Source organism: Rhineura floridana, chromosome 10, assembly GCF_030035675.1.
Source record: "Rhineura floridana isolate rRhiFlo1 chromosome 10, rRhiFlo1.hap2, whole genome shotgun sequence".
NCBI classification, from domain to species: domain Eukaryota; kingdom Metazoa; phylum Chordata; class Lepidosauria; order Squamata; family Rhineuridae; genus Rhineura; species Rhineura floridana.
In genome coordinates, this window is record NC_084489.1 from 54,532,278 (window position 1) to 54,558,862 (window position 26,585).

General features: G+C 43.1%; 1 protein-coding gene across 4 annotated transcripts in view; it reads right to left on the minus strand.

Annotated features, from left to right (window-relative positions):
* Nucleotides 1–26,585, minus strand: part of ANKIB1 (ankyrin repeat and IBR domain containing 1) — a 134,365-nt gene that overhangs the window by 12,896 nt on the left and 94,884 nt on the right. For all 4 annotated transcript variants that reach the window (XM_061587856.1, XM_061587854.1, XM_061587858.1 and 1 more), the window contains exons 15-17: nt 13,654–13,799; nt 6,387–6,565; nt 5,064–5,115 (exon numbers count right to left, since the gene is read on the minus strand). In XM_061587856.1, the coding sequence (XP_061443840.1) occupies nt 5,064–5,115; nt 6,387–6,565; nt 13,654–13,799 (377 nt within the window). The remainder of the gene's footprint in view (nt 1–5,063; nt 5,116–6,386; nt 6,566–13,653; nt 13,800–26,585) is intronic.

The following is a 26,585-nucleotide window of genomic DNA, read 5'->3' on the forward strand; positions in this document are numbered from 1 at the left end:
GTTATTTGAAAGCAGAGACTATTAGGCCTAGGGCTTTTGCCAGAAACATGAGATCCACCCTGGGGGAAGACAGGATAAAGCAAATTACCTTCTGAATCTTGACTATCCGTTCTGGGGATAGAGCACCGTGTCCCTTGACCGTGTGCAAGACAGCTCCTAGGTGCTGAAGACTCCAAGGAGGATGTAGATGACTTTTTCCCTGATTGATGAGGAAGCCAAAGTCCTTTAGGCAAGCCAGTGTGACAAAGAGATCCTCCCAAGCCTTTGTGAGTGAAGGTGACCAGAGTAGTAGGTTGTCTAGATAAGGGTAAATATGGATCCCCTGCAATCTAAGGTGAGCCACCAGGATAACCATGATTTTCGTGAACACCCTGAGCGCCGAAGACAGGCCAAAAGGCATGGCCCTGTACTGATAATGATGATAGCCAACTACAAATCGTAGGTGACAGCTGTGAGAAGGAAATATGGAGATGTGCAGGTAAGCCTCCTTGAGGTCAATGGAAGAGAAAAATCCCCTTTCTCAGGGTCTCTTTGATGGACAGGAATGTCTCCATCCTGAACCTGTGATACTAGATGAAGTGGTTCAAATGTTTCAAATCCAGTACAGCCTAGAACAATCCATCTTTCTTGGGGACTGTAAAGAAGATTGAGTACACTCCCAACAACCTCTCCTCTAATGGAACTGGCTCTATCGCTGATGTGGAGGAGATGTCATCCTGCAGCCAGGGCTGTGGAGTCGGTACGCCAAATTTTCGACTCCAACTCCACCCAAAATTGCTTCCAACTCCACAGCCCTGGAAAGGGCTGTAAATGTCTTTTAAAATTGGAAGCTCTCATAGGAGCATTTTTATCGCTGTCTGAATATGCGCTGATCTTGGCATCATAGCATTTGTCTTCATCTGGGTCCTGTGTCATACACTGACACACAAAATGTTTTCCATCTTGAGTTATGGTGAAATGCTCAACTATAGCTGACTTCATGGGAAGCTTCTTTGACATTTTGAATTTATATTTTAAAAATTTGTCAATCAAAATTTATTTTGAAGCCAGAGTTGGTACAATTCTACCGACTCCGACTCCACCCAAAATTGCTTCCGACTCCGACTCCACGACTCCGACTCCACAGCCCTGCCTGCAGCCTGACCCTCTTGGCTGGATTGGCAGAAAGAGGGGAAGGGATGAGGGGCTTCTGTGGAAGGGCTGCCAGAAAAACCAAGCACAGACCTAACTTCAGTGTCTGCAGTACCAAGCGGTCTGAGGTGATGCGAGTCCATGCGCCCACAAAGTCCTGTAGTCAACCCCCAACTGTAGGGGGGACAGCATCAGAATTGGTGCTTGTTACCCCTTGCCTGGGTGCCTGAACCCAACTTGTTGGTGAAGTGTTGCTGTCCTCTGCCAAATACACATGGTGTATTCCAGAAGGGGTGAGAGGACCAAAAATCCTAGCCCCTACCCATGGGTCTGGAGCCCCAAAACTATTGATTAGACGAGTAAGGTTGAAAAAAATTCCAAAAAGGCCATTTATCTTTCTTCCTCTTAGAAGAAGGCAACACTTTCTTTTTGTTCTTAGACTCCATTAAAACTTTGTCCAATGCTACATCTCTAAAGAGCTTGCCCCCCACGTAGGACTCTGATGCCAGATTATTGTGTGCAGTGGTATCTTGGATGATCTTTGGTATGGATGTTCTTAGCTTCACTACTTTGGACTTAGGCTAAGGATCCAGGCATACTGCTGCCACCCTCGAGGTAGAAGGAGCTGGCATGTAATTCTTGCATGTTAGGTCCAAAGACTCCACAGTCTTATATAGCAAAATGAGGAAATGAGTCTCTTGGAACAGTCCTGTGGAGACCTTCTCCTCTGATTCTGAAGTCCCACTCCATTCCTCCTCATCCAATATGATGAAGTCAGGGTCAGGCTCTTCTTTGTCAGGCGTGGACTCCTTAGGCAGGTGCTGAATTCTAGTTTCCTTGGCCCGCCCTCTTGGGATGTCATGTGGATTGGGAGAAACATGTCTTACCTGCCCAACAGGATTCACTTGTGGTACCTGCTAAGCCGATGGCACCAGAGTCCGTGAGTCAGCTATTGATTGTACTGAAGTATGTGTGGCATGAGTGGCATGTTGCTGATGTGCTCCCCCCAAGCCCATATCGTATCACATCCTGTGATATAGGCTGATCGGTTGGGTCCCTAGAGAGGGCTGACAAAATGATGTCAAGTGCTGTAGCATGAGATCAAGACAACTGCAGTTGCACTGGTGGAGGTGGGGCTTAATAAAATTGTGCTGGTGTAACAACAGTATGAGCCATAGAAGGTGAACCATACCCAGTTCTCTGAATATGGGGGGCAGAGTGGGCATGATAAGAACAGGAGGGTTATACCCTAGAAGCCTCCTGAAAACCTCTAAAGTCCTCAGGTGAGGATTGAATCGAAAGAATGGTTTTAAGTTCTGAATCAAAGCGTTTTTCCTCTTCATCAAATGCTACTTCTGAAGTCAATATATGCCTCATACTCTGAACCTCCTCTCCCAGTCTGCTTTCATCAGGCAGCATGAACCTCATAGCCCCATGGCTGGGTTCTCTCAAGTGTGCAAGCCCTGAGGATCAACGGACTCTAACATGGGCATGTCCACTCTATCCACCGTGTCAGAAACTGCCAAAGCAACCCCTGCCACAGGGAAGAGGGGTTTGGCGACCTCCTCTCTATGCTGATTTGGATTATCTCTTCAAGAAACCTCTGAAATGCACAGCAGGTGATAAGCACTTGCATTTTTTGTGGGAGCCGCCATTTTGTCCTTAGCTTTCCCCATTGCCCTACGTGCAGGTGGGCTTACAGTGGGCTTGGCAGGGCTCATGAAAACTGGCAGGGCTTATGGGGGCTTCTAGGCAAAGGTGCCCTTTATTTCTTTTCCTCATTTATTTTATTTTAATGTAGGGGTGGAGGTGCAAAGGCGAGAGAGTTGGAGAATCGGCATCTGTGTTGGAAAGGCAGGAGAGTTGGTGGACTCAGAGGTCTGGATTGGAAACTGAGGTGAACGGGTGAATTGGAAAGCTGAGGTGAATGGGAACGCTGAAGACGAAGAAATGAGGTAGGTTGTATTGGGACGCACTGAGAAGCAGGAGCGGGAAAATGGAAAAGCAGCAGCACAGCTTTTTTTTTATAGAAGAAACAGGAATACAAGTAAGAAGAGGTACAGAATAGTACAGGCCTTAACCCTAGCAATCGGAGAGAGCACAGATACGATCATATTGGTGAAAGGCAGAATAAGAATTGTCCTCTCTAAGTAAGGGAGGACTAGAGTAGTCTGCAAATCAATCAAGTTCTGATTATTCTGCCTTTGACCACAAAGTGGGGCTGAAGTCCCACCTGAGATTATCTTACATGCACGGGAGAATTTCCATGTTTAGACAAAGTACGCCTAGTTACCAGATGCTAACACAAACTATATGGGGGGGATAGCTGATGTGATCTTCTAAAAACATAGCTAATGTCAAGAGTGTTGGACTAGATAGCTCTTTCATAGGCTGCTGCTAAACCAATTCTTCTGTTGGTCCACTTTACACATTTTCTCCAACAATCCAGGTTTAGTCACTGACAGTGAATATAACAGTAAAAAAATGTTTTTTGTGTGAGTCAGTAATTTCACTCTTTAGCACTGCATTGATGGGTCACAAAAAAAGAGGCACAACATCAAGTCAAAATATCCCATAGCAATAGTATAGCAGTGCATTGTATCTAAGCACATTACTTATCGCTTTATAATAATAAGTGCAATCCTGACTACTCAGAAGTAAATCCTATGGAATTCAATGGAGCTAGGATTGTACCTATAGTTTTATGAAACACATTCAATTATTGGGAACAAAGCATTATAGGGAGAGCTTCGAAAAAGCAAGCAAGCTGATTTGCCTATAAGAAGCATACTATATTCTTGCAAGCATAGTGATGTTCAGCATCAATAGAAAAGGAAATATGCAGAAATGCATAAGTTTTATAAAACCTCTCAAACATTACACCAACTGTGGAAAATCTCCTATCAGGGGTTTTGGTGCTAGAGGCACAGAGGCTGCAAAAGGAACAAAGTGTAAAGTTAACCTATTCTGATTAATCTGGTGCAGTTTTAACAATACAGGCAGGCCCTGCTTACCGGCGCTTTGCTTCCTGGCGTTCCGCTAATGTGGCGGTGGGAAATTCCCAGTTTTAAAGCCAGTTTTGTGCTTTTGCAGCATTTTGCAGCATTTTGCAGCATTTTTGTGCAACACGCCCCATTATACTCAATGGGTTCCACTTTACGGTGATTTCCGCTTTACGGCAGCAATCTGGAACGGAACCTGCCATATAAGCAGGGCCCGCCTGTGTGGCTACAATGATTTCCCTCCTGCAAGTTATGCAGCTGATGACAAACTATGTATGAAATTAAAACTAGAGGGAAATAAGTCTATGGTAAAATGCCTGTGCAGACAAAGTCTAAAATGCATCACTACAAATACCTGCACTTACTGAAATGTAAGACACTTAAAAACATGTAACTGAGAGGAATTATTACCCACACCAGATCTATACTACGGCTCACAGTTGATTGCTGGCCTTGATCCAAGAGTCAACTCAGGGTGAAAAACAGCAAAGTATTTGGTGCTGTGTTACTAGCATGGATCCTTTTCCCATAACAACCATATACATGCCTTTGTTCCTTGATAATTAGGAGTGTAGGGCCTTCTCTTGGAAGGAATGGAACAAGATGGCTCTCCTTCATTTAACAGGCATAGAATGCTACTTCAGCTGTGATAGTCATCACTATTTGCTCTGACACAACTTAAGCAAAGCTAGAGGACTTGGGTGCCACATTGAAGGCCCTTGGAGAATAGAGATTTATCCTTTATCTACCTACCATAGGATAGAAAATTAAATATATTTCCTTCTATTGTAAAGCAGCAAAATAGTAAGCTCATCCAGACCTGCAAACCTTTGTGCAGTTTGCAACATTAGGAAGCTAATCATGCAAAGTAAAATTCCATTATAATTTCCATAATATGCAAAATTTACATAATTAAATTTGACAAATTACCTCAGGGGATGCAAATCCTAAATATTCCCAATCCCATGTTCCACCAGCAAAGCTATAAATTAAACAGACTGTGTTAACGAATAATAGAATAAACTGTGAACAGCTCCCCCCTCCAGAAACTGAGAACAAAAACAAGCTGGCATTTTAGTGTTAGTGATGAATGTGCTAATTTTACTAGTCTTATGGACATAAAAAACTATAAAATTATCAAAATTAGGAATTGCCAGTCTAATCAATTACTTAAAAGGACCCAATGTGAACTGCTTAACACAGTGTAACAGACAGTATGAGAAACAGATCTAAATTATTAGACAAGTATACTAACTTAACTAGACATAATTCATTGCACTAAACCACAATACATATTTCACCAAGAGACTGATGGAATGCCATAGAAGCAAAACAATGCCTGTTCATAATACAGGCCACAATGTCTCCAAGTTTTCTGCCAGAGCTCTGCTGAAAGATATACACACACAACCCGGTTTTAGTCAGACTTATGTTTTATGACTATGCCATGAATAACCCGACACATTAACATAATTTTTCAATTAAAGAAAACAAACATGCTATCCAGGCTTCTATGCTATGCAGTTTTAAGAGTTATGAAACTCAAAATGCATAGCTGAACTAGGCTTCTTCGAACCAATTCAAAGAGTACCAATTATATCTAATATTTTTTATTTCATTTTTGCTTTGTCCTAAGATGCATCAAACGTCATTAGTTCGCTTCACTGGCTGTCCTGTGTTGCTTCTTTCATCTAGAATTTCATTTCAAGGACAATTACGTGAAATCAATTTTTCATTAACATTTATGTCCTTCCCTCAAAATCTCCTTTTGGTGCAGTGTAATTTGAACATCTAGCATTCAATTCTATCCCAAACTCCACAGGATACTAGTTCCCTATTACTGACAATACTTCTGTATCCATGTAAAAAGATCAGCAGCGAACAAGCAACTTTTTGCCAGCTACTTTCATGACAAAACACATGCAAGCTGAGACACTTAACATTTCATAATTACAGTTCTTCTAGTAGTTTGTCATTTTGAAGGAGCAGCACTGCGCAGACACCACATTCAAGCTGCAACATCTACAAACCTCCATCCTATTTTTTTTGCCACAAGCATAGGAGCAGCCCTATTGCATAAAACTAAGTTGGGAAAGATCATAGATTTAAAAAAATAATAATTCTGCAAAGCAAACCTACCAAGGCTATCTGCTCTATACTCCAAGAACAAGCAAACAGGTTTCTAAGCAGGCTTACCAAGCATGGTGGTCATAAAGTATTTCGGCATACAAACCTTTGTCATGATTAGGTTACCTGCGCCTTGGAGCTTCCGGAGAATCTGCGGGAGCAACTCCCCGAGCCACAGAGGCCAAAAACTCTTGCCTCTTCTGCTGTACAAGGCAGGCTGCACGAATAATTTTATGACGAGGAGTACGAAGGTAAGGCCTGTTCACTTTCTGAGCAAGATCTTCTGTGACCATCTCAAGGTCTGTCTATAACAGAAAATAAATAATCATGTCAATTCTTGACAGGACAAGAAACGTGAACATTGGGCACTTATTGAGAATTTTCCTTCCTGGGAGAGGCGACATACAGGAGTAAATCAGTAAAGACTGAGTTAATACCACCTAGTCTAGGCAGGATGACATGGCACAGTTTTGATTACTCTGGCTCCTGAGGATCTGCCCCAGTTCTGCTCATAGCCAAGCCAGACTCAGAGCATATAATGTTCAGCCACAAAGAAAAAGCCTAAAAAAGCAAAAGCAAACTCTCTTCTAAGGGAGCACAACAGGAAGAAAAGCATGTAAGGACCTGTCAGTTCCAACTGTGAATGAAAGATGTCCCATTCAGCTACTGGGTGGGACTGGTTCACTTAGAATCATAGAAGAGTTGGAAGGGGGCCTATAAGGCCACTGCTCAATGCAGGAATCCAACTTAAAGCATACCCGACAGGTGGGTGCCCAGCTGCCTCTTGAAAGCCTCCAGGTGGTGGAGAGCCCACCACCTCCCTAAGTAATTGGTTCCATTGTCATACATCTCTGACAGGATGTTTTTCCTGATGTTCAGTTGAAATTGGGCCTCCTATAACTTGAACCCATTATTCTGTGTCCTGCAGTCTGAGATGATAAAGAGATCCTCGCCCTCCTCTATGTGACAACCTTTCAAGTACTAGAAGAGTGTTATCGTATGTCCCCACAGTGTTCTCTTCTCAAGGCTAAACATGCCCAGTTCTTCCAGTCTCTCCTTATAGGGCTCTGTTCCAGTCCTCTGATCATCTTTGTTGCCCTCCTCCAAACCTGTTCCAATTTGTCTGCATCCTTCTTAAAGTGTGGTGTCCACAACTGAACGCAGTATTCAAGATGAGGCCTGACCAGTGCTGAATACAGGGAATTAGTACTTCATGTGAGTTGGAAACTATACTTCTGTCAATGCAGCCTAAAATAGCATTTGCCTTTTTTGCACCAACATCACACTGCTGGCTTATATTCAGCTTGTGATCAACAACAATTCCAAGATCCTTCTCACATTTAGTATTGCTGAGCCAGGGATCCCCCATCTCATAACTGTGCATTTGGTTTCTTTTTCCTAGGTGTAGAACTTTGCACTTATCCCTTTTAAATTTCATTCTGTTGTTTTTAAGCCCAATGCTCCAGCCATCAAGATCATTTTGATTTTTTTCTGTCTTCCAGGTTATTAGCTATCCCTCCCAATTTTGAACCATCTACAAATTTGATATTTATTTATTTATTGCATTTGTATACCGCCCCATAGCCAAAGCTCTCTGGGCAGTTTACAACCATTAAAAATATTAAAAACAAATATACAAATTTAACACATTTTAAAAAAGCAATTTAAAAACACATGCTGAGCATTACCTGTATATCCACTTCCAAGTCATTAATAAAAATGTTGAAGAGCATTGGGCCCAGGACTGAGCCCTGCGGTACCCTGCTTGTTACCTCTGCCCAGTTTGAGAAGGAACTATTGATAAGCAGTCTTTAAGTACAATTCTATAACCAACTGTGGATCCACCTGATAGTGCTCCATCCAGCCTACATTTGTAATCAGAATATCATGAGGCACTTTGTCGACTTCCGGGAAGGGTGACTTAGCCTGTGCCTGCTTTTGAGACGGGCTCCTGCCTCAAAAGAAGCTTATTCAGATATATCAGTCAGATTTTTTTTTTTTTTTGACTGATTAAACTTCTCCCGGGTAGGGAGAAACGAAGAGATTAACCTCAAAGCCTATTTTTGTTGGGACGACCAGATCTCATTAATTTGTGGGACGAGGTCCAGCCGACGAAGGTGGGACGGATTTTCAACAACAAGCTCTATCTGATAAAGCGAACGTTCATCTTTTCTTCAAAGAGAGAACGCACTAACAGGCAAGCACCCTTCTTTCTATATTTTTCTTTTACTTGACTTAAATTGTTGCTGTTTAAAAGAGATTTGCCAGATTGATCAGTTTTTGACATCTCACCGGGGAGCCATAACTTCTCTCTGCTATTCACTAATTAATAGCTTATCTCTGTTTTTGTTGCAAAAAGCTGTCCTGGATTTGCACCCTAAAGATATACACGGAAGAGGGATTTCTATTCCTGATTTTTATTCTGAAGAATATTATATTGTCTGAGATTATTTTTTTCCTAGTTCATTTTATTTTGACGAATCTGTTTTCTGACGACGCCATTAATTGTTTCGATCCTGGGAACTGCATTTTGTTTACTTAAGCATGGAGAGATAAGGCTGTCTGTTCTGTTTACGCTGTGATGTCACCAAGTTTGGAGTATTAACCCAATTGTTGCTGAAATAAGAAGTGGTTCTTTTATATTTTTCTTTTAAAATGGCAATTAAGAAAGTGGCTGAGAACCTGGAAGTATCTATGTTTCAGAAAATAATGGATGAAATTGAGATAACGAAACGAACCCTGCGACAGGGTTGTAAGGAGCTGAAAATTGAAATGAGCAAAATGATAGGGGTCCCTGTGAGAGAGGAGACTCTGGAGACTGGAACAAACGTGGAACTGGAAAAAGACCTGCGACAGGGTAGTAAGGAGCTGAAAATTGAATTGAGTAAAATGACACAGGAGCTTAAAGAAATAGGGGTCCCTGTGAGAGAGGAGACCCTGGTGACTGGAATAATTGAATTGAGCAAAATGTCACAGGAGCTTAAAGAAATAGGGGTCCCTGTGAGAGAGGAGACCCTGGAGACTGGAATAATTGAATTGAGCAAAATGTCACAGGAGCTTAAAGAAATAGGGGTCCCTGTGAGAGAGGAGACCCTGGAGACTGGAACAAACGTGGAACAGGAAAAAGATTTGAAGCTTATGGATTTTAGAAATAAAATCTATTGTTTGGAATTTAATGTTATCTCTGAAGAAACTAAGGAAGATTCTAGAGAGAAAGTTATCAATGGCATGGATAATCTTCTGGACTGGAATGATGTGATGGATGGAATTAACTGCAGCCATGTGACAATGGAAAAACTTTCAAGAGATGAGCCAGTGCATTTTGAAAAAAAGAACAGAGATATGATCTTACAGCAGTATTTCAGCAACCTATTCAGAATGGTTGGCAAGATAATATTTGGGATAGAGGTAATTCCCATCAGACTCTTATTGTATGACTATGGTTATGACAGCAAGATTATTATGGAATACTGATAATGGAAGATTGGACACTGAAATTACTGGATTTAACAGGACTATCGGAAGATTGGACACTGAAATTACTGGATTTAACAGGACTATCGAAGATGGAAGATGGAAGATGGAACTAATAGGGACAATAGAATAATGGCTATTGAAATTATTGAACCTAACAGATTCTGATGAGACGGATTGTTTGAAATGTTTATTTTGACTATGGCTATGACAATAAGATTATTATAATTAGTAATGAGATGGATTAATTGATATGCTTATTTGGAAAAAAATTGATAGATATATTTCTTAAAGAACTGAAACCTCTCTTTGACTTTTTGTGGAAAGAACAAAGTAATGTTTATGAGATCTGATGATTAAGTAAGATAACTATTGGAGGAAAGTGATTTTATAATATGATTTAAGAGACAGGATTGTTATATATTATAGACTTATAACTGATTTGATATGTGACAAATGGGAAGTCAATATTTTATTCCTTATTTTTTTTTTCTTTTTGTTCAATTATTTTTGATTTTGTTTTTTGTCTTTGAATGTTTAGTTTTGTATGTTGTATGAAAATTTGAATAAAAATTATTAAAAAAAAAAAAAAAAAGAATATCATGAGGCACTTTGTCAAAAGCTTTGCTGAAGTCATGGTGTATTATGCCCACAGCAATCACACCATCTGCCAGGGAGGTAGATTGAAAAATCTATGTTGGCTTCTAGTAATCACTGCATTGTTTTCAAGGTGCCTACAGAATGGCTGTTTTATAATCCAGAATTTTCCCAGAGAGTGCTGTCAGACTGACTGGTCCGTAGTTCCCAGGTTCCTCCTTTTGCACAGCCCTTGGAAGGAAAATTCATGGTAAGTGCCCAGTGTTCTATTCTCTGGTTGGCATGAAAGTGTAAACCAGGAAACTGTGGGACCTGCCTAAACAGAACCAATTTTGGGAGAGAATTGTATACAGGTTAACCTAAAGAGAGTGACAGAACTTGCAGTAGCATGTGCTGCACAACGGCAGCCTCAATTTTATAGTGTTTTGTAAATGAGAAGGCTGTCACCCAGGTTGTCAGCCTGATAATATACTCAGGTGAGTTGTTTATGGAAAAGCTCACTGAAGTAGCTGCCAATTAAGTGGAGTGAGCCTGAAATTAAGCGAGGAAGGAAGTTTCTGGGCTTTGTAGCAGCTGCTATATATATCCTAAGCTACCTAGCCAGAGGGATCTGTTCAACTTTCTTCCCAAGCTGGTAGGAAAAAACACACAAAAAAGAAGGGAATCAGAATTCTGGAAGGGTTCAGTAAAATTTTAATGCCTGATGGACACCCAGTCTCTGCCATCTCTGCTCAGAAGGATGAGAGGGATCAGGGCAGAACAAAAATAGAATGCATTTCTGAGATCAGTAACAAACAGGTTTTGCTTTAGAAAGGAAGGATCTGACCAAGGCACTACAGTGCCTTTGTTAAATATTCACAAACGGTACTCTAAAAAGTGATCAAATTTTAATATAACAACTTGAACATGAAGAGATCTGTCTCTAATTTCTTCTACTATACATCAAGCATAGATAATAGTATTTTATGACACTAAATCTCTCCAAAATGAGTACTGAATTTCTGGGGGCTGAACTTCTCCCACTGCCCTGCTTATATATGAGAAAAAGGGGGACCAAATTTCCATAAAAGTATCCTCTTTCCCTCCTGACTTCTGGATTTGGTGGGCCAAATGCTCTGATAGCACTGTCTTCCATATACATGAGAACCAGCCCTTCAGAGTGTACTCTCAGTGGAGCACCACCTTCATACAGACTACTGCCAGAAACACAAAGGGTACTTAACGGAAATGTACCATTGGTATCACCTGAAGGGTGATTTTCTCAGGTAGTCCGACAGCTAGATGGCACTATATCCCATGTGATGTCGGACCACCTGAGGCAAAGTGCAGCCATCTCTAACACCCTCCTGGCACAGGTGATGACCACCAAAACCAAAACCTTAAAGAACAGATGTCTAAAGAACCAATCTTAAAGGCTCAAACATAAGCTGTCTTAGAAGTGACAACACCATCTCTAGGGCTTCAAGGGAAAATCCATTTACTTATTAAATTTATATCCCACTCTTCCTCCCAGAAGGAGCCCAGGACGGCAAACCAAAACACTAAAAGCACTCTAAAACATCTTAAAAACAAAAAACTTTAAAACATATTAAAACAAAACATCTTTAAAAACATTAAAACAAAACATTTTTTTAAAAACAGCTCAAAAAACATCTTAAAAAGCAATTCCAACACAGAATAAGGGGACAGGGTTAAAGAGGGTAGCCCCTCCCCCCCAAAAAATATGACTCTAGTGAGCTGTGACTTTTTACAGTCAGTATTGATGACAGAGCAGAAGCATGCCTCTTTAAGCTTATTGGGCTGAAGACTCTGAGCCAAACTTTCCTACAGAAAGGCCAAAACACCATCCATTTTAGCCTTGTCATAGAGCATTGATTTCCCTGTAAACCACCTCATAAAGGCTCTTCGTATTGCTTCACAGATCCAGACTGTAGATGAGTGCCAAGACAACATCAGTGTGGCAATCACCTTCTCTTGAGTAATCCAATCTTCTGTGGGCTTTCTGCTCAAAGGTTACACAGCCAGTGTCAGCCAAGACAGATCTGGGTGGACAAGAAGGATTTGAGTGCCCTCCACTCAGACCTTCCTTAGCATCCTCGGAATCAAGGGGGTTGTACGGCAAGTATATAGAAGCACCCCTGGCCAGAGAAGATAGACAGCCCTGGGAACCCTAAACCTCACAAGAAATAAAGAAGTTTTGCATTTATTGGCTGTGACAAAGAGATCAAGAACTGGCAGGTCAAACTGGCTCTGGATTTATCTGGACACCTGAAGGGAGGGGCTCCAGTTCCCCAAATCAGCCCCCAATCTTCTTCCATATTGGAGGCCTGCTGGATCTGCTGATGAACAGTAGGTTGGCCTCTGCACAGGAGAAAAAAGAATTGGCTTCCCAGTGTAATGACCAGGAGTGTGTGGTTCCCTGATCATTCAGGTGCGTGAACCAACACATGGCAAACACATGGCAAAGGAATAATTGGGAGCTGCAGTGAAATGCTCTGACCTAAGTGAGGCAGAAAAATGGGCAGCGACAGACCCATAGAAGCTGGCTACCATAACTGAAAATGTCTTGTGATCATGCCTGGCCTAAGCAGTGGGAGATATTAGCCTAAACTTTCCTGTGCGCCAACAGCAGAAAGTATAGTTCACAGCACCTGCTCAATATGATCCTCCAAAAAGAAGCTTCTGTCAGAGAATAATGGTGAGGGCAGACAGTCATTACTAACCATCCACTCATTTCTAATGAGTTTTATAATGCTTTGCCCTCGGTGTCTACATTCTTTCAAACCAAACTACATTTTTATCAGACATGTATGTGGTAACTGTGATAAGAAAGTTATTTTAAGACATTCCATCGTTTAAAAATATTTAATCAGCACGTCACATATTTTCTTAGGGCCAGTGCAGATATAACTTTGTGCAAACATGAACTATGATTAAAGGACTGGGAGTCAGCCACAGGATTAGTTGTTCCCAACCCTTTTCCCTTTCCACATATATCTAACATTAACCATGATTAACACAAATCTGGTTATGCTGTTATCTTAACTTGTGGAGATTTCAAGGGCCCATTCCTGATTTTGTAATCTCATATTTTTCATTTTTGGTATGCAGCATTACACCAAGACCAATAAGAACTCTCTCTCTCATTGAAGCCAATGGGATATATATGTGCTTAGCTTTGGCTAGGTTTCACCCTAAGAATGCCAATCTAGAGGAAATTATTTAGAAGTAAGGATCGCCAGAAAAAATCAATTCAATATACACATCTAGTAAATTGCAAAATATTAATTGCAGAAGCTACTAACAGAGGAGCATCTTTTACCTGCATAAGTTCAAATATTTCTTTCTTTGTGCTTTTTGGTTCTAGAAAGAATCCATATGGGTAAGAACACTTCAGGATGCGGCGAGTTTTGAGGAGTTCTTGTACTGCATCTTCAATGAATGTAGTATCTGGACAGCCTCCTTCAGCTACAAAAGAAATCCAGGCATTGCAAATAGTGTTTTCTTTCCCACTTGCTGATGTGATTATTATTTCAGCAACAGTGGGACCTCTGTTAAACTAAGTATAACATTTGTGTAATTTCAGAACTATTTTTCAAATCCTAATCTAGAGTTCAAAAAAGAAAAACCTATTTATAAATAGGTTCATTGTTTGACTGCATTCAGATTTCTGCACATAAAACTGCACAGTCAGATTAGCCCAAATCCAAATTTAGTCACACTAAAAACCCATTCAAATTAATAGGACATAAATAAATTACTGTTGCATAGCATGTGAATGCGTCGCGTTGTCCCAGATAACCAGATAACCACAACGTCCAGACTAGTATAATTGCTCTTTATTGCTTCATAAGACAAGCATACGGAGTACAAGTCAACACCTCCTTTCTCTCTCCAGTAACATATCATTCCCCCACACTGAGCCGTTCCTTGCTCTTGGTTTATATGGCCTTGAGCTGTTAATCACCGGCTGATAGCCAACAGCTGCTGCCTGCTGCACACATTTAACCCCTCACTGTTGTTTAGGAAGAATAGACATAAACCCTGGCCGGCAATTGCCAACAGCCCCCACCTCTTCCTATGAGACTTTTTGTTATCATACATTAAGGTACAGACTATACATAGGCATATCATTTATGGCATATCACGCATAGCGACTATTCGGTTTGGTCATGACATCAGCCAGTCGTATGCGAGTTTGGTTATTACACACATGTGATTCACAACGTTTCCCCTTCATTGTCTTGCACTGTCTCACCCTCTCTCATTTGGGACCGAACAGAAAAAACGTTTGGTGTCCATGTGTTGTCTTTTACCTTCACGTTATTACATACTTTGAATCTTTCAGGAGGTCTGCCCTTGTTTACCCTTTCAGACCTTCTGACTGCTACTTGGGGCTTTTCTTTTTCTGGTTCGTCTATGGGTTGCACACTATGCTCCTCTTCCTCTTGTTTGATTTCTGGGGTCTGTCCTCCTATCCCCTGTATCCCTACACCAGTGTTTGTGTCTACTTCGGGTATTGTTATATTTGCATCGTGTGAGTTTCCCAGTTCCACCTGTACACTGGTCTGCCAATCTTGTTCCTGGGCTTGCACACTCCTGCTTAAACTCACTTTTCTTTGACTTGGTAGCCAGACGCGATAATATGCATGTTGGAACCCGAGCATGACTCCCTTTTGTGCCCTGGGAACCAACTTTCCTGTTCGTTTTCCCTTTGGTACATGCACCCAACACTGAGCACCAAACCTGAGAATGTGCTGTAGCCTGGGCTTCTCACCATGTAATTTTTCATAAGGTGACATTTGTATGGCCCTATGGTATAATCTATTTTGTATGTATGTTGCATACATCATGCATTCGCCCCAAAAAGAGTGTGGCAAGTTTGCATATTTCAGCATAGCCCTGGTACTATCCTGCAATGCTCTGTTTTTTCTCTCTACGAAACCGTTTTGGTGAGGAGAAAATGGGGCCGTTAGCGCGTGTTCTATTCCTTCTGTGCGCAAATACTACTCAAACGACTGGCTAGTGAACTCTCCCCCTTGATCTGAACGCATTTGTCTTATACGTGTACCGTGTTGTCTTTCAACCCTGTTTATGAATTGCTTCAGCTTTCCTTCTGCTTCATTCTTGGCTTTCAGTAAATTCACGGTACAAAAACGAGTATATTCATTCAACATGACCAGGACATAGCGGGCTCCACCCTGGGACCTTTGAAATGGGCCTGCGAGATCCACATGTATTGTTTGATATGGCCTAGTGGTATGGCTCTCCGCTTCCTTACATGCAGGAGCCACAGTGGCCTTGGTTTCTTCACAGATTTCACAGTCTATGTACTTAGCGCATTCTTTAAATATGAGATCTTTACTATTACCGGGTGTTTTCATTAGTGTGCTGAAAACAGCATGCCCTAGTTTCCTGTGCCATAAATGTATACACCCATTATGGGGCTTTTGATTGCCTATCATCTTAGCATGCTTGGTGGGTCCTATTACCACATAATACAAAGAGTTCCTTAACACCCCCTCAATGTATTCCTTGTTCCCTTTGCTTATCACACATTTTCCTTTGTCAAACGTTACAGTGTATCCCATGGCATTCATCCGAGCTACAGATAAAATATTACTTCCCAATTGTGGGACAAATAGTACATTCGTTATAACAGTGTTTAACTCACATATTTCTATCGTTCCCCTTCCCATTACCTTCCTGTGTGTGCCATCAGCTAGCACCACCTCCTCTGTTGTGGAAAGCATTGTTTGGAACAAATGTTTACTGTTCACCATGCAATGCGTTGCACCTGAGTCAACTACAAAAGAAGTGCAATCTGTGTCCATTACACCTTCATCAGCTCGCACCACTTGCACGTGCAACTGTTTACTTCCTTGTCTCTTTCTTACACAGTCCCTTTGTAGGTGTTGTCGCGAACCACAAATATAGCAGGCCTTCAGTCCAAAGACCCTTGTGCTTGTCTCAGTCTTTTCATATCTTCTTTCTCTCCTCCCTACTGTCTCTGTAGCTTGCTCTCTTTCCTCTGCTTCTTTCCGTCTCTCCCACTCCTGTAGCAGTTTTCCCGATACATACTCGACCGTGAGGTTGTCATCCGGCATGGCTTCCAACGAACTGATCACCGGATCCCAGGAAGCATTCAATGAAGACAGAATAATATATACTTGTTGCAACTGCGTGTGAATCACATCCCGTTCTTGCAACTCTGCGAGGTGTTTCTTAATGGTTAGCAAATGTTCTGCCATTGTTACGTCACCAGTCAGCCTCATTTGGTACAGCTTACGTCCTAGATGGATTTTACTGCTGGCTGTCTTTCGTACATGCACTTCATTTAGCGAGGTCCGTATCAGCCTTGCTGTCGGCTTATCCTGTATGTGCAGTAACTGGGCATCATCTACAGCCAGAATGAGAAAAGACCTTGCTCTTTCTTCCAATCGAATCCACGGAGCCAGCAGTGGGTCGGATGGGGGGTTGTTTACCACCACCTGCCATAAATCCTCCTTTATCAGAAAAGTCTGCATTCTCAATCGCCAACTGGAGTAATTTGTGTCTTTCAGGCATTCCAGTGGCATTCCAGCCGAAAGCAAAACCGCCATCCTTAGCCTGTTTTCTCCTCGATTCCACACCACTGCTGTTCTGCTTGCTTCTGCAGTAAGACCATGCTATCTGGGTAGCTCAACAATCTGGGCGCTTTGGGCAATCTGGGCCCATAACCCTTGTTGGATAGCGTGTGAATGCATTGCGTTGTCCCAGATAACCAGATAACCACGTCCAGACTAGTATAATTGCTCTTTATTGCTTCATAAGACAAGCATACGGAGTACAAGTCAACACCTCCTTTCTCTCTCCAGTAACGTATCATACCCCCACACTGAGCCGTTCCTTGCTCTTGGTTTATATGGCCTTGAGCTGTTAATCACCGGCTGCTGCCTGCTGCAAGCTTCACACATTTAACCCCTAACTGTCGTTTAGGAACAACAGACATAAACCCTGGCCGGCAATTGCCAACAATTACAACTAATTTGTCCAATGATTTCAATGAGACTTACTTTCTCTAGATTTAAGAAATGCTCTCAATATCTGAATACATTTCAACAAAGGCAGGAACCAAGAAAAGCTTTATTGACCTCTTCACTGTGGCAGAAACAGACCTGTTAAAAATGTTTATATGGTAGCATGCATAACTGGTGCTATAGAGAACTGAAAAAATAATATGATTTCTGCAGACATTAGTGATCCATGATACATATTACGCTTCATTCTTCTGAAGACTTGTCTGTAAGAAGTCAACCACACACACAGGCATGTTAGTAAACCGAGAACCTCCAATCATGGATGCAGACAGAGGTGCACGTGAAGAGACATTTGGTCTTACCGTGAAATGTCAAAAGATGGTATCAGGTGGGTAGCTAGCTCCACCTAGCGGTTTAAGGCAAAAGAGCACTGTTGAAGTTTTTTTGCAGGTCTTTTGACATGCACAGAGAAGACCAATTTCACGATAAGACCAAATGTCTCTTCTCCTGTGCATGTAAAAGATGCTATCAGGTGGAACATACCAAAGCTGACCCATGTAAGGTGGGAAAATCGCTGGGCTGTGGCTACTATTGGGCTGAGAGGACGTGCTGTAGCACTCTCCTCCCAAAGGCAGCCTCAGCCGACGCATAGGTGTCTATTATGTAATGCTTAATGAAGGTACTGGGCATGGCCCATGTCCCTGCCCTACCAATCTCTATTAGAGGGGCATTGTGAGAAAAGGCCGCTAATGTGGCTGACGCTCTTGTGGAGTGAGCCACTATCCTGGCTGGCCAGGCTAGTCTTAGAGAGGCATATGCCAAAGAAATGCATGCTTTGATCCACCTAGCTAGTGTAGAAGTGGACACCTTATTCCCCAGAGATGCTGGGTGAAAGGAAACAAATTATCAGTTTTCCAAATTGCCTTTGTCTTGGAAATATATACTTTAAGGGCTCTCCTCACATCAAGAGAGTGCCAGGCCTTCTCTGAGGGACGAACAGGATTAGGACAGCAGGATGGCAATACCAGTTCCTGTTGGCAATGGAAGGTAGACAGTACTTTGGGGCGAAAGGGTCTTTATGTAGGACTACTCTACCTTTATGAAACACAAAAAAAATTATGGACAGATAGGGCATTCAGCTCAGACACTCTACGGGCTGAAGTAATGGCCACAAAAAAACAAGACCTTAAAGGATAGCAGATGGAGAGAAACTTGACTCAAAGGTTCAAATGGAGCTCTTTGAAGGATGGTTAACATTTTGTGCAGATCCCATGTCGGGTAGCAATGAACTGTAGGTGGTGCTGATATCATTGCCCCCAAGGAAACATTTGATGAAAGGATGAGATCCGAGTGGAGTGTCCAGAGATCTGGAGAGTATCAATGACAAAGCTGAAACCTGGCACCTTAGGGTGTTAGCTCTGAGGCCCAATGTTAGGCCACTGGGATGTTAAGGCATCTATCCCCACCGCCTCTAGCATTGCATACCTGGAGAAGAATCTCCTTACCAGCTGATTGTGGCTGATGACAAACAGTTCCACCTGAATTCAGCTAAAACGTGTCACTATCTGATGAAAGACCCCAAGGTGAAGCATCCATTCTCCCTGATTCAGTTTCTCTCGACTGAGATAGTCTGCTTGGCTGTTGTCCTCCCCCTAGGTATTCTGCCGCTATAGAGTTCACATTCTTCTCCGCCCACTGGAAGAGGAGAGAGGCCTCCTTCTGGAGGAGGTGGGAGCATGTGCCCCTTTGACAGTTTAAATAAGATTTGGACAACACATTGTCTGTTCTGACGAGCACCACTCCTAACAGTCTGCCCTCTGCAAAGTGTCCAAGGGCCAGACGGATTGCTTGAATTTCAAGAAGATTGATCAGCAGTATGGATTCCTGTGACGACCATGTGCCCTGAATCATCCGACCATCGCAGATGGCTCCCCACCTTGACAGGCTGGCATCTAACGTGATCAGGGTCTGAGGGGGATCCTGGAATGGAACGCCTCTTAACAAGTTGGGTTCGTGAGTCCACCATAACTCCTAGATGTGTGCCCTCCGTGGCACTAAGACTTGAATGTGGATTTTTATCTCTGGAAAGCCAGGCTTGGCTTGCTTCTGTAAATTACTGGATAAAAATTTCTACTGACATTACTTCGGGTTAAATTTCTTTACTATGGAAAGATAACTGGCCATCTCAATGGAATCAAAAAATGGAATTGAAATTACTACAAATTGGTCTTGCAAAAGAATACCTAATATCTCATTCCCCAAAGTTTGCCTTGGCGACAATACGAACACGAATTAAGGATATAGATTTTCAAATGGCAATCTCTCAAACGTCCAAAAGATGTTCACCACTTTATTTGAAACTAAATTTTGCCCCCCAAAAAATTAGCGAATACTTAGACTTACTTTTAATCCCTAAGTTTCGTGTAATGTTCTCCAAAGCGAGATTTAATACTTTACACTCTGCAGTTTTAGAAGGAAGATTTAAGGGGATTCCATATGAGCAACGTGTTTGCCCGTGTGGTACTGATATTGAAACCCCTTCGCACACCCTTCTCTCTTGCTCCCTATATTCTCATATTTGTTCTAAATACCTTAGGGAGATTTTATCAAAAATCTCATATAAGTCTCCTGAAGCTTCTACTGCTCACTTATTATCTGGGTCAGACAAACAAACCACTATCCAAGTAGCTAAATTTATATATGTAGCGCTGCAGAAACTAATTTCGCTTGGGTGCGTATAATTTAACCTAACCAGTGGTATATTAATCATGTTTTCTTATCATATATTGGTCTAAAACAATAATCTCTGTTTAATAGTAATTACACAGCCCAAAACATATGAATTATCCTTATAACCTGATCGATTATTGAAAGCCTATGTTTGATGTATTTTGTAAATCTTGAAGAGTTTCTTTTAATTTGCTGTTATTTTAAATATGTATTCGATTTTTCCTTTTGTAACTATTCTTGTTATATGGGTCTTTGACCGTAAATAAATGAACAGTAACAGAGTCCACCATAACAGCAACTGCCTGTGGCGATAGAGCTACTCTGCGATGGTGTCTGGATGCTATGTCGCTTTGGAAGGGTAGGAATGCCCACTGAAGTGTGTGGCAATGATGACGTGCCCATGGTGTAGTTTGGAATGTGGAAACCATCAATCCCAGAAGCTCTGCTAATTTCATTAGATCTGCTGAGTTGGAAGAGAGGACATCCGACGCTGCTTTGCATATCTTGTTTACTCTTTCTTGGGACAACCTTAAGAGGCCCTTCTGTGAGTCTATAGTCGCTCCCAGATGTATTATGCGCTGAGATGGAAAGAGGTGACTCTTGGATTCGTTGATCAGGAAGCCGTGATCTTTTAGACAGGACAAGATGACATGGAGGTCCTCCCAGGCCTTGTGCAACAATGGGGAGCGAATCAGAAAGTCATCCAAGTAAGGGAAGAGATGAATTCCCTGTGTCCTGAGATGTACCACCAAGGCAACCACAATCTTCGTGAATGCCCTGGTGGCAGATGACAGGCAAAATGGCATAGCCCTGAACTGATAATGGTCTTGCCCTACGGCAAAACGGAGGTATCGCCTGTGAGGTGGGAAGATTGGAACATGGAGGTAGGTCTCCTTCAGGTCGACTGAAGAGAGAAAGCCCACCTTCCTTAGGGCCTCCTTGATTGAAAGCAAGGTGTCCATGCGAAACTTGTGGTATTTTAAGAATCCATTTAGACCCTTGAGGTCCAGTACCGCGCTGAAAGATCAGTCTTTTTTTTTGTGACAGTGAAGAACAGAGAGTAATTTCCCAAAAATCTCTCCCCTGCCAGGACTTTCTCTATAGCTGCAATCTGTATGAGATGGGAAACTGCCTGCAAAACTCTTTCCCTCTTGACTGGAGAAACTGAAAGTGGGGATGGAATGAATCTCACTGGAGGGGTGGAAGTGAACTCCAACCGTAGGCCGTACCAAAGGGTGAGAAGAACCCATTGATCTGATGAAGACATGTCCTTCCACCGGTGAGCTAAGCATTGGAGATGACCCCCCCACTGGCGAGATGGTGGTGTCAGAATTGATGCTTATGTCCCTGTGACTGGGACCCAAATCCTGATCAACTGGGAAAGTGTTGCTGATATTTAGGCTGGTTGCATTGTCTGTTCCAGAAGGGATGGCTGGAGCGGATGTCCTTCGGTCTTCCATACGGCCTGAAGCCTCAAAAGGACTGAGACAACTGATATGGATGGAATGAACGACGAAAGGACTTTCTGTCGTCCCTTTTCCTGGACGGCAGCATTGACTTTTTCTTCTCCTTACTCTCCAAGACGTTAGCTAGGGCGTCATCCCCAAATAACTTGCCTCCCACATAAGGCACTGAGGCGAGATTTGAACGGGCTGTAGGGTCTGCCTCCCAATGACGCAGCCAAAAGGTTCTTTGTGTGAAGACACCTGCAGCCAGTGACCTTGCTGCAAACTGCATGGCATCTATGGATGCGTCTGCCATGAAGGTAACTGCCCGAGAGACCTTCAGCAGAGACTTGCGTACCCGGGCCGTGTCTTGTTGTGGGCCGTCCAGCAGGTCTTCCAACCAGAGGAGGGAGGCTCAAGCACCGAGGAGACTGCCACTGCCCTGATTGAGAGTGCACTAGACTTATGAACCCTCCTAAGCCCCTGATCCATTTTGCGCTCAGTGGCATCCTTAAGGTGCGCATCCCAGTCCTTCGGATTCAAGGATTCAGCAAATTCACAATGGGCATGTCTATGAGTGGGCCTTTCAGCTGGTCCATGATAGGCTGTTCCAGTGTATAATATTTGTTATTATTCTTGAATGGGATGTCAAACTCCAACCTGAGCACTTTTGGGAGAAGAGAAGGGAGCGTCAACACTCTAGATTTGGGTTTTGGATCCGGACACACAGCTGAGACCCTTGATGTAGAGGGAGCAGGAAGATCCTCTGCAGAAGTTAGAGTAAGGGCTTCCATTGCCTTACACAGTAGGGGAAGGAAGTGTGGTTCCTGAAATATTCTAGTGGATGAAATCTCTTCAGATTCCAACTCTCCTCTCCATTCCTCTTCGTCCAAGATCATTAAGTCATTGTCTGGGTCAAGAGGTGTCTGTTCCGGGGGCTGAAGGTGCCTGCCCTGAGCTGCGGCATAGGGATCTGGAGATGCGGGGTTCGGTGGAGGATGCAAAGTTGCAACTCAGCGGCCTCAGGTGGGCCCTGCGATGGCTGCGATCCAGATGGAGCCTGAGAGGGTGAGGGCACTGATACTTCCTGCAGAAGCACTCAAAGAATAGATGGAGAGGACAAATCTCTAGCTAGATCCATTAAGAGGGAATCCCTGAGTTGTTCCTTCAGTTGTTGTATGGAGTGAGCTGAGAGCTGTAACTGAATAGGCTGAGCTTAAGGAGACTGGAGCCTTTGCGCCCCTCCACCGCTTGGATCTGGTGCACAAGGATTGGTTCCTCCAAAAAACCTGTGAAGACTTCAGGAGAGGAGGTGGTGGAAAAATAGCATCCAAAGAAGGATGAGGCTGACTGCCTTCATCATCAGATAGGGATTCCAGGTCCCTCTAGGTCCTTGCCTGTCTCTACCAGTCATCTTGTTGGTAACAGGCTTCCATAGCCGCCCTGCCCACCATAACTTGTGCCTCAGCCACCTCGTGCCTGATAGTAGAGGGACAGGCTACCACTGTTCTTGATTGATCCCCTGAAGTATGTGACTGCCCTGGGACATGGCTGGTAAAGGGCACCAACGCTGCATCTGATGCAGGTGGTGGTGGGGAGTGGCTTCATCCTCTTCGAGGGGTTATCCGTTTTGTGGGTTGCTTTCCCCATGGGAGCAATGCGCTGCGGGGCTTACAGGGGCAAATAAAGGCCTTGGGAAATTGCGGCCGAAGAAGGCATGGGGGGTACCCCCCACTGGTGGTGAAGATCACCACTGCCCTCCGAGAAGACCATTAACATGGCGGCTTAGGGGAGAGGCGAAGTGCAGATCCCACCAGAAGCGGTAGCCGTCCTCCTAACTGGTTTTCTGATGGGGGGGACTGCGGTTGCAGGTTGCTAAAGGCAATGGCGCCCGCTTGTTGCTTTCCTCTACCGCTGAAGCACGGGGCAAAAGCACGGGGCTGACTGCTGGCAAAGGGCCTGAAAAGCCTCAGTGTGGTTGGGGATGCTGCCACCTGCGGAAGGGCAGCTGCAGATGTTAAGGGGGCTGCCGCTGAGGCTTACTCCCAACAGAGAAGGTAGCAATGTTGGCGGGGTGGGCCTGGAGAGGCCAAAGGCTCCTGGTACTGAGGTGGGGGGACACCCCCCGCTGGCAGCTCCTTGCTGTGAAGAAAACTTCCAGGGGAAGGAAGTTACGGTCTTTTTTTTTTTTTTAAACCGGAAGGGAAAGATTACAACAAAAACCAGAACAAACAGTAAAGGAAAAAACACCGATCAATGAAATAACATGAAAACAGCACACAAGAAACAATACATGCCTGAACCAATGGAGGCAGAGAGAGTCCAACCGTGTTCGGTGAAGGCAAAAGAGAACTAAGGCAGGAACTAAGGCAGGAACAGGCACAGACCAGGAATGGACCTGCAAAAAAACTTCAACAGTGCTCTTTTGCCTTTAACTGCTAGGTGGAGCTAGCAACCCACCTGATACCGTCTTTTACATGCACAGGAGAAAGGAGGATCACATTCATTTGAGTTCATGAAGAGAAATTTGGGCAAGTAATATTTGTGATCTATTCAAGAGGAGCTATTTAAATTATTTTTAAGACAGACTTATAACTAGGGAATAGTCATCCACACAAACAAATGTTGGATTGGATCCAGCCTAAGTTAGTTGTGCTTACTTCTCATTGAAAACAGTGGGACTTTAAAAGTTAGACATGACTTTCACATGGATTTTAACGGGATTGAAGTACAACTATCTTAGGGTGCAATCCAACACATGTCTACTCAGAAGTAAGCTCCATGGGTTCAATGTGACTTACTCCCAGGTGTGTATTGAATTGCACCTTAGTCTTGATTATCTGTTTATTAGCAGAAACCAAGCAGACTTCATATTTACCATTTTGGGCAGGCAGCATGTGATCTATGGAGGATGACAACAGAAAGGATGTAAAAGGAAGTCGTTGGGGAAGGTTCCCTACAAACAGAACTTCAGATGATCTGAAGGTCGTCGAGTCAGGAATAACTTGTTTCCACTTTTCCTCACAGGCTTATGACCCTTTTATTTTTCAATCACATTGTCCTTATGCTGTTAGTGTAAGCTGCTGATTAAACTGAACAGCGAGTGTGTGCTATTTGGGAAATAAAAGGAAAAAGAACCAGCCATAGTCTAGATATTTTCTTAATGTTCTTGTTTTGGGATGCCCATCCTCTTGATGGTGCTCTCAGATGACTCTGCATTATATTTGGGGACCAAAGGAAGAGTGCCTGTTCAAGACTGCTCTGATGAAGTAGGTCTAGGGCAAGGACACCAGCTTCCTCTGAAGCAACACTATACTTTCTGTCCGATGGGTCCTTGGCAGGTTTCGTGTCACACTGGATAAAGGTGGCAAACCCAGCCTTATCTGAAAGGTATTTCTCTGCGAGTTATTTCTCCAGCTCCCCCAGTGTTTCAAGGCAGGAACAGTGAATGCTTCAGAGAAGTTCCAGGATTTCATTCACTCTAAAGCCCTCACTTCACTCTTGACAAGCTAAGACAATGCAACCAACAAATGCCAACAAAGAACAGTCAAAAGTGAAGCACTCTCTGAATGAACAGACAAAACGTGTATATCTGGGGGGGCGGGGAACAGAACTCCTAATGAAGCAGCCAACGTATGGCCCAGAGGACATCCTTACATTTGGGAGAACCTGTTGTAACACTCCTCCCAAACACTGCCACAGTTGAGGCATAGAAATTGATTTTATAATGCCTAGTGAATCGGCAACAAACCTCATGAAGAGGACCGTGCAAGAAGGCTGCTGTTGCAGCTGCTGCTCTAGTAGAATGAGACATGATTTCAGAAGGTGAAGTCAAATACAATGAAGAATAAGCTACAGTGAAACAAATTAAATTTATCATGCTAGTGTGGCACTGAAAACCTTACCCAGAGTGGTGGAATGGAAAGAAACAAAAAATGACTGACTGCCTAAAGGGCTTTTGTCCTGGAAGTGTAAACCTTAAGTGCCCTACGCAGATCCAGAGAGGGCCACACCTTTTCCATTGGATGGACAGGAGACAGAAGGAAAATAGGATTAACTCCTGCTGAAAATGAAAGGGAATGTTGACCTTTGGAGCAAAAGATTAATATATTTGAAGGATGACACTAGCTCCATGAAAATAGATTAGTGTTGTCACAGATAAGATGTTTAATTCCGACATTCTTCAAGCTGATGAAACCAGACCAGGTGAGGAGTCAGACAAAGTGAAACCAATTTTAGGAGTACAAACGGAGGCCTCTGCAAAGCGGTCAGAACTTTGTGTGGATCCCATTTGGGGAAATAATGCTGAACAGGAGTAGATAATAATCCTGCTCCTTGGAGAAAATATCTTAGAAGCAGATGGGAACCAAGTGATTTATCCAGATCTGATGACAACAAGGGATAACAATGAAGCCTGGCACAAAAGTGCATCAGGCTTGAGAGCCGTACTCAAGGCATCTTGTAAAACGGTGAGAACCTCTGAGATCCCAGTCTTCCTCAGGTGAACCTGATGCCGAGAACACCAGCGGGAAAATATGACCGTTGTGCTCTTGTAAAGTTAGACTATATATGGGCACTTAGTTCCCACTGAAAACAGAGGGACTTTAAAAGTTACACATGACTAACTTTTCACATGGATTTCAATGGATTGAAGCATCTTCTGATCAGCATCTTGATCAAAGAAACCTAAAGACCCACTCTAATAAATTTGTCCACTACATTTCCAGATATGAGGATTCAGCCAAGTGGGATCAGGGTGACACAACAGTCCTTAAGTCAGTAGATCCTCCTGGACTGGGAGAGGCCACATTACAAAAACCATTTTCTCTAGAGGTCAGTAAGGAGCCACTAGGAGCACTGTTGACTGCTTCTCCTACAGCTTCCTCAGCACTTGTGACAACAGGAACATCAAAGGGAAGGCATACAAAACCCTTTGCGGCAAAAGCAAGTTTAGTGCATCGATGACCTCCATTTTTGGAACTGCAAACCTGGAAAAGAACCTGCTGAGTTAATAGTTATGCAGAGACATGAACAGGTTGATCTAAAGAGGACTAAACTGA